This window comes from Octodon degus, unplaced genomic scaffold (genome assembly GCF_000260255.1).
Source record: "Octodon degus isolate 3935 unplaced genomic scaffold, OctDeg1.0 scaffold00238, whole genome shotgun sequence".
NCBI lineage: Eukaryota > Metazoa > Chordata > Mammalia > Rodentia > Octodontidae > Octodon > Octodon degus.
In genome coordinates, this window is record NW_004524814.1 from 1,036,731 (window position 1) to 1,045,941 (window position 9,211).

General features: G+C 42.7%; 1 protein-coding gene across 2 annotated transcripts in view; it reads left to right on the forward strand.

Annotated features, from left to right (window-relative positions):
- Positions 1-1,757: 1,757 nt before the first annotated feature.
- Scamp1 (secretory carrier membrane protein 1) overlaps positions 1,758-9,211 on the forward strand; it is a 155,047-nt gene continuing 147,593 nt past the window's right edge. For both annotated transcript variants that reach the window (XM_004645733.3, XM_004645734.2), the window contains exon 1: positions 1,758-1,909. In XM_004645733.3, coding sequence (XP_004645790.1) covers positions 1,853-1,909 — 57 coding nt within the window. In that variant the 5' untranslated portion in view covers positions 1,758-1,852. The remainder of the gene's footprint in view (positions 1,910-9,211) is intronic.

Genomic DNA, 9,211 nt, shown 5'->3' on the forward strand with positions numbered 1-9,211 from the left:
GTGACCCTCTGCCTTTCTGCTAGTCCTTGCTCTTGCTTCAACAAAGAATGGAGAAGTGGGGCTCTTAGTGAGAAATGGGGGAGACAAGACTGCTGTAGCAAAGTAGAAGTTTGCTTACATTGTGGCACATGCAGAGAAGGAAGAAGAGAACTGTCTTAGCAGCACAGCAGTGCTGCAAGATATAGGCCTCCTGCTCTGGATGCAGTGTGAGATGTGTCCTGACTTTTGCTAATTATCGGTCTTATTAGTTGGGCCAGTCAGGGTCTTAGTCTTTGTTTCTAGAAAAGGGAAAAAGGTCCATGTAAGTAAATGTGAGAAACACTTTCATAAAGGATGTAAGCACATGGTACATGATAAGCTTGTGATGATCTTAACATTGTCAGCGACAGATAAACATGATGATTCTATGTTAGTCATCCATGTTTTGCTCTGGGTTTTTGTTTATGTCCCCCTAATCTTCCCCTACAGAAGGAACGAAGGCCACAGTAGTGGGAGAAGTGGAGGAGGTGGGTAAGGTTAACCTGAGAAGGGAAATGGCAAAGACATGGCTGGTAGGCTGTAAATACAGGAAGGCCGTGTTTCTACATATTATCTCATTTTTTTCTTAAACAACTGTTTACAGACTGAGAGGTGATGCAAGTAGTACAAAGTACTAACTATCAGAATGGGGATTTGAACCATGTTTTCAGAGTGTAGTAAGGAACCAGGCACTGAACACTTGTTAATGGTAAACACAAGGCACTGCACGTTTCTTTTCTAATCAAATATTTAGAATGTTACAGCCCTGCTAGGATCAGGATCCTCTGTTGTCACTTGCTAGTTAGTTCTTCTAGAAAACCAAGTCTGTTTAAATCTGATTCTCCTCACCCTCTTTTTTTTTTTTTTTTTTTTGAGACAGAGTATTGGGATGTGATTCAGGGTGGATTGAACTCACCATGTAGTCTAGGTCCGCCTGAAACTCGACACGAGTCTCCTACCTCAGCTTCCCCAGTGCTCCTGGGCTTATGGTATGCACCACCAGACCTGGTTAGAGTCCTGCAATTCTTAGGCACCCACCAAGACAAATAATTGTGATTCATCATTGCTTCTCTAATGTTGTGTTTTCCTGTTAGTGTGGAAGAAGATGCCGTCGCCAAGTTTGAGGTGGCTCCACAAAGCATGCACGTGAATTCCTTACATAAACGCATTTGCTTATAATCTCATTCCTGGTGTTGGGAAGACAATAGGCAAAAATCAAGGGAGGAGTGTAGGGGGAGGTGTGTATGTCTGTGTGTGGCTGCATTCAAACGCTTGGAAGTAAACAAACGTATCTTTTGGGGTCTCATTAACCTGAGGTTCCTGATCTCCGGGTTCAGCCGCCCTGTCTTCTCTGCACCTCACCGTGCGGGTGAGCAGAGGATGGGAACCGGGACCGGGTCTCGCGATCCCGGTGCGCGCTCGGGTCTCCGGACCTGAGCGAGGCGCCGAAGTCTGGCACACAGCTCTCCAGCTAGGTGCATCCCCGTACCCTCCGCCAGTCTCGGGGGCATCCTGGTGCAGGGACCGGGAGCCTCGCCTAAAAGGCCCGCCGCTCAGCCGCGCTGCCCAACCCCGCGCGCGTCCGTGCGCGTCCTCGACTCCTTCCACCCTCGGCTGAAGCGGTCACAGGCAAAGCCCGGCGTTGTGGATCCTGCACCAGGACTGGAAGGCGGCCGGGCGTCTGGGGGCCGAGCATGCGCAGTGCGCGCCGGCGGGGCGGGGCCCCAGCGGCGCGGCGAGTTGCGCGGCGGCGACGTGAGCGCGCAGGGGGGCGGCGGCCTCGCCTCGTCTCGCTCTCTGCGCCTGGGTCGGGGTGACGCCGAGCGCCGGAGAGATGTCGGATTTTGATAGTAACCCGTTTGCGGACCCGGATCTCAATAATCCGTTCAAGGTGAGCGAGGGCCACGGCGCCTCGGCACCCACGACGAATCCGGGCTCCGCCGTGTCGCGCCGGGCCGCGCGCCTCGCCCCGGGCTCGCGTCGAGCCTCGCCCGCCTCACCTGCCAAGGAGGGGGCGTAGGTCGTGGCGGAGGCCGGGCGCCTTGGGGAGGCCGGAGGCGGGCGGCTTGGGCTGCGGTGTTGTCATGGCGACCCGCGGCGGCGGCTGAGTAGTGAGGTGCCCGGTGCAGTCGCCGCGAGGAGGAAAAGGTGGTGTTCTGCTTATTTAAACTTGTGTTCGCCCCGAGGCCAGCGGCTGCTCCGCCTTGGCCCCTCCTCGCTGGGCTGAGGTGGACGAAACTGAAATCAAAGCTGGAGTTAAGATAATAAACATATATGGAAAACAATAGTGCACGTGGACGACGTCCGTCCGGGTCCGGTCCCCCCCCCCCCCAAGCACTGCCGTCGTGAGGGAGACGAGGGAGATTTTCCGAGCTCCTAGTGCGTCACCCGGCTCCGGGCGGCTCGAGGATACCATTTCCCGCAGGAGCTGCCGGCTTCTCGGGTCGTTCCTCGCATCCCCAGCCTTAAAGGGAGGCGGCTGAGAGGTTCCTTATCTGTCCTTAAATTAATGTATCCTCTAAAGCTGTCTTTTTAAAGGTACTGTGGGTTTCAGTGAGTGTACCTGCTTATCCAGTGTAATTTGCTTCCAGCTGCTGGTTAAGTTAGTCGTTTGTTAATCTCCCCTGGCCATGTGCAATAGTGCCTTTAATTTGCAGTCATACGAAGTGAAATGGTGGCTCTAATTTGCGGTCACACCAGTGTGTCTTCTGTTGTGCTAAGTTTACATACTTTATTACTGTTGGTTTTCTTTTTTATTGAGAATCCTTGAAGTGATCTGATAATTTCATGGAGAGTGTCTTAATGCAGTGGTCCTGGTTATAACGGATTTTGTAGAAATATAGAATAGACTCAATCATCATTCTATTGCCCAAAGTTTCACTTAGAAAAATGCGGTACAATTGGCCTGTAATATTCCTATTTTACAGATGATTTTGTTGCATTTTTAAGGAAAGCCCTCCCTCTAAGTTCTTAGTGTTGGATTCACTTACATGTTGTGGGAAATCAAGTTATTCCTAAATCATAGGCATCCTAAAGAGGTATCTTATAATTTACCAAATGAATGTTGTTTTAAAGTATTTTTCAGATGTGATGTTAAGAAACCGTTAGCTTTTCCTTATTCAGGTAGTTCATTGATGCTGTTTATTCAGCATTTGAAATAGGGCTTTTTTCCCCCCTATTTGCTCATCCATTGTTTTGGCCCATTTTGTACTGGGTTCTGTTGACAGGACATGATGTCGTCCTGTTAGCTCCGACTGCTGTTTTGTGCCGTCTGATGTTGCCATGCATTTTTCTGTTTTAACGTTCATGCTAAGGTTGCTGAACTAATTCTGAGCCCAAAAGTCTTAAGTATTCATTTATTGTGATATAAAGATATGAACCTATTTTATTGTTTTGTAAGTTGGTGCACTCAGGGAACAATGATTACTCCAATCTGTGAAGATCCAATCTGACTCTGCAGCCCTTTTTAAATTCTCTTTTTTGAATTTTGAGACAAGGTTTTGGTAAGTTGCTGAATTATCCAGGCAGGGCTCAAACTTGAAGCCTCAGCTTCCCGGAGTGCTGTGATTATGGGTGTCTTAGTTACTTTTCTTATTGCTGAGACAAAATACTCAGCACCCAAAATGAAAGGAGGAAAGGTTTATTTAGCTCACAGATTGTTGAGGTTTCAGGCCACAGTTGGATTGCTCCAAGGCACGGTGGCCTGGCAGATGTACATTGTAGAAGAGAAACAGGTCATGGTGGGGAGGAGGCAGCGGAGTAGTGAAGAGGTGGCAAGGGACAAGGAAAAGAAAACAGCCCACATTTTGTCCCTTATATTTTGTCTAGGCTGCCTACCCCTAAGATGGGGAGTGCTCACACACAGGGTGGAACAACCTTAGTCCTAATGTCACACCATCAGTCAGTGCAGCATCACATCCTTAATCCCAGAATCACACACTAAATCCATCTGTCTCTGCAAAGCCCCATCTGTGACTGCATGAGGTTTTGGGAGGACATCTAGACACAAGCCTTAACAACAGGTGTGTACCACTAAGGCCCTACTTTCTTCTGTTTTTAAAAGTGATTTTTTTTTTAAGGTAACAGTTTTGAAACTCAAAAAATTCCTCGACTCATTTTTATCTTATGATCATATTTTTGAATCTTCTTTGCTATTTCACGTTTGTTTTTCATCCAAACTTAAGTGGCTTTTGTTGCTTTCTCCATTCTTTAATGTATCATTTGCTTCATTGATCATGTTAGGAAAACTTTTGCAAGTATCTTCTTTTGAACCATATCATGAAAATAATTTCTGAATATAATCTTCTTAGGTTATATAACTACAGTAGTTTACTTGATTTTTTTTTGGGGGGGGGTGGAATTGGGGAATTGAACTCAGACCCTTGTGCCTGCCAGGAAAGCACTTATTCTACTGAGCCATCTCCCTGGCCCCTAGTTTACTTGATTCTATTGACTGTTTTAAAATCATTTGCTGGAATAAATTCTATTCTATTTTTTTTTTTTTTTTTTGCGATACCTGGGATCAAACTTGGTACCTTGTGTTTGCCAGGCAGGCAGTTATAATGCTGAGCTATCTCCCTGGCTGGAATAAATTCAGTTTTTAATCACCTTTTTAATTCTGGTGGTTATGCTAGGCATAATGAATGGCTTTAAGTATTTTGAGTGGCTGTGTTATCCATGCCCCTCTCCCAGCCACCTTGCCTTGGAGCCATCTAGCTATCAACTGAAACTTCTACAAATTGTGATCTATATCAAGCTGTCATCCTTTAACTTTGGGTGTTGAGTACAAGAAAAGTAACCAAGACACTCTGGAAAGCAGAAGCAGGAGAATCTCAAGTTTGAGGTCAGCCTGAAAATCTGCAGTAACCCAACAGAAAATAGATTGCTAATAGTATGGAGGTTTGTGAAAATCCACTTTTAAATTGTTAAAATGGGGTTTTTAAGTGGAGGAACTTTTTGTTTTTTAAGTGCAGAAAACATGTATTTATTGAGCATTTCTGTATGTTCTTGATTCTCCTATTTGGTTACTCATTCACTGAACAGATGTTGAAGTATCTTTCTGGATAATACTCTAACTTGAGACAATCAAGCTTGTTCAGTGAATAAAAGAAGAGTTCAGTAAGCAGGATTGGACAGCAATACTGGCTTGTGCAGCATAGAAGACATAAGTGAGGTTTGTTCATAGGGAGAAATTAATAAGTATTCTGAATAGCTTCACCTCCTCTTACACCCTTGTGTGTGTGATACAGAATTGGTGTAATACTGAAGTGTCCTGTTTCTTAATGGTTCTGGTGGCCCAAAATGTGGGCTTTGATTTTTTTTTTTTTAATGCACAGTTTATACTTAGGACTATTATGGAGAGGTTGTCAGTGTAGGATTTAAGTTTTGGTTCAAGACTTAAAAAGACCTAGTTTTGATCTTGGTTTTATCACTAACCAACTGAGTCTTTGGAGAGTTACTTACTTTCTTTAAGCCTCTGTTTAATGTTCTCTCTAACAGAATAAACTACCTCCAGTAGAAATATTAATAGGATTCAGTTAATACATGTGTATCATGTAGAAAGTTCATTTTGTGGTGGCTTTCATTAGATGTTGATATTTAGTATTAATCTTAATTTGGTGAATTTCTGTGTTCCTTTTAGACTTTTTGGAGTGCCATTAGTAGCTGTTGGGCAGATCAGAGTCAAGGAATTGAGGTTAAAAATAAGTGCTTTCTGTAGATCATTTGCCAAGGCTGTGTAGTGCTTTGTCACTGCACATGAACCCCCCCCCCATAGAACAATTTAATGTTAAGTACAATATCCCATTTTGTTTTGGTCTCAAAATTAATTTTACTTTTTAAATAACATAGTCCTCCTTTATTCTTGTTTTTTCCTCCTGCTATTTAGCTGTAGTCAGTTGCTTATGGAAAGTATTAAATAGAAAATTCCACAAGTAAGTAACGAGTTATAATTGTTATGTCATGGTATATGGTTATGGTGGTTGCTAATCTTACAGTGCCTAATATATAAATTAAACTTTATTATGCATAAGTATGTATAGTAAAAAAATCATAGCATATATAAAGTTTGATTTCAGGTGTCCATGGAGTGTCTTTGGGACTTATACTGTGAAGCTGGGGAACTTGACTACTGAAATCTTTTATTTTTATTTATTTTTTTGTGTGACCAGCTCAGCCCACCATGGGAGCAGAGCTGGCATGGCATGTGGTGCTGGGAATTGAACTGCAGTCCCTGTGCACTTGCCTAAGCTTGCCTAAGCAGGCACTTTAGACCACTGAGCTATCTTGCTGGCCTCTGAAATTTTTTAAAAATAGCCCACAATATTGCATTCTTTCTTATGTCTTAAGCTGTAGGCTTTTCCATGGCATCCTGAGTTTAACTGAGGTTAAAAATTAAAAACCTTAACAAAAATTAAAAACCTTATCATTGAAACATGACCCATAAATCAAAGATGCTGATCATTTGTCTTAATCTCTACTGGGAAATTTCTGACCAAGAAGGGAGTGGAGGCTGGATATCCAAGATCAGTGCCACTAGAGCCTCATAGGCTTTGCCTTCCATGTGTTTTTCCAGAGCAAAGGAAAGGCAGTTCTCTGGGACCTTTTGATAAGGACATTCATGACATTGTGGGAGGGCTCCATTGCTTTCCAAAAGGGCCACAACCTAATATCACCTTGTTTTTTTTTTTGTTTGTTTGTTTTGTTTTGTTTTAGCAGAACTGAGGATTGAACTCAGTACCTTGTGCTTGCCAGGGACTAATATCGCCTTGTTGATTGGACTTGTGAATTTTGTCTGTCTTTCTCTCTTTCTTTCTTTCTTTCTTTCTTTCTTTCTTTCTTTCTTTCTTTCTTTCTTTCTTTCTTTCTTTCTTTTGGTGGAACCGGGGATTGAACTTAGGCCTTTGCACTTGCCAGGCAAATACTTAATCTACTGAGCCATCTCGCCGGCGGACTTGTGAATTTTGGAGGGATGCAACCATGCAGACCATAGCTCCCCTTCTTTTATTGTTATGACATCAAAAATGTCACAACTTTTTTTAAAAAATTCTATTTTATTGTATTTGACACCAGTGTAGATGAAATACCCTCGTAAAATAGAAATTCATGAAAATTGAGAGATAGATGTTAAGGACTGACAAAAGTAGAATTTTGTGTGTTACGGCACATGTTAAGAAAAGAGAAGTTTTTGTACAGGCTTCAGTTGTCTTTTTCTGAATAGTCATTAGTTGGTTAAAACTGGTCTGGGAAACTCCCAGAAATTCATTTCACTACAAAAAGGAACAGGTTTTCTTCGGTCTGAAGGGATTTGTACTTATACACTCCAGTCAACAGAGGATCATGCTGAGCATTCTGCAGGCAGAATTGTTTCAAGTCTGCAGCTGCCTGGGAAACTTTCATATGGTGGAGCCCAGCCTCCAGCTGGAGCTGCTAAAGCACTTTCTTCATAGCAGTGAACTGGAAGAGCCAGACATGGTACACTCAAGGGCCAGGCTGACTCGAGGGCCTATAGTGGCACTTATAGTTTGATTTTGCTCGTTGGTTTTCAATTGGATAGCCTTAGATAGGATTCTGAAGATATCTTCCGTTAATAGTCACATTTTGAAAACTATTTCTTTAGTAGTAATTTCAGACATAGTGAATGTAGTAAATAGTCTGATTATTTTATATTCCTGTCACCTACATGAATTTTTGCCCTCTTTTCTTTGGGATAATTTTTTTTAAAGGCATAGGAGTTTCTGATTATGTTTAATCAAATTACAATCCTGCCCATTTTAAGATGTGCCATTGTTACAGTCTCAGTTGTCTGTTGGCATGGAACAATTTCTAAATGTAGTTGCTTAAAACAGTTGTTTGTGATTTTGTTAATTGTGCTAGAGTGAGCTGGCAGCTTTTTCTTTTCTTCTGTTTTCTTTCTCATTGTACTATACTCTTGCCTAGAGCCAGTCATTTAGCAGTTTAATTAGACAGTTTCTGTCTTCACTTCAGTGTGGTGCCTCAGGTGCCTACTCATTACCCAGAGCAGTCAGCAGGTTAGCAGTGGGTTCTCTTTCACCAGGACTCCACCAGGAATAGCCTAGGCTTTGAACAGAATGGCATCAGTGTTCCAAGAGGATGAAGCTGAAGCTACCAGGCTTCTTGAGTTACATGTCACTTTGGATGTATCCTGTTGGTCAGAACTAGTCAGGAGGTCATCTCTGATTCAGAAAAAGGGGTGGGAAGAATTAGACTCCATGTCTTATCAGAGTGACTGTGTCCCTCCTAACAGCCTAAAGTGGTGAGAGAGGTACAGGAGTAGACAGTCCTGTTAAAATAGGGGAGGATGGGTGGCATTTCACAGTTGCCTAGCCAGGCACATAGTGTGTTAGCTTTGTATTTAGGGGACAGTGAGTTTTTTTTTTTTGGTCTAGAACTTGCTTCTGATACCTGGGCATAATTTCCTCATATGTTTTCTTCTGCTTTTATCTCCATTCTTTAAGAGCCATCTCTCCCCCCACCATGATCTGTATTTGCAGCTGAGTGGCTTGTTCAGCAAGCTTCCTGCCCAGTGAAGTTGGGAGCCCAGTAGCCTCTCTTCATTTTGAAATAACAGTTTCTTCCAGCCCAGGCTGGTGTGAGTCTCTTAACAATTTTCAGTCTCATCAGGGTCAAACTGTGCCTTAAAACCAACATGGGGTCCCAAGTTTAGTACAAAAAAAAGAAAAAGAAAAAGAAAAAAAAAATCCTCAAACCAACCCAACTAATCAAAGAAACAAAAACCATATATATGATTTTTTTTTTTTTTTTTTTGAGACAGTCTTCTTATGGTACTATAAATGCTTAGCGTTAGATGCCCTGGGTCAAACGCCTGTAAGTACCTTGTTTTTGGTCTAGCTTGGGCATTCTCTGTGGTCAGTGGAGACTGTGAGGCAGGTACAAGAGTGGCTGCTGAACCACTAACAAAATTAGTATTTGAACACACTCTTATTAAGGTTTCCTAACTTTAACAACAGTCATGGTTGAGATGATGGCAGTTGTAGAAAAAGTTTAAATTGTTCTTGTCCTGCTATTACCAAAAAAGTTCAATTGACATTTGGGGATGCTGAATGCAAATCCAAGACAGGTCTGTTTTTTTCTTTATATGAACCACCAGTGTGATATAGTTGCTTAATTGCTTAAAAATATCTATTGGATTGAGATTGGTAGCCAGTTCCTA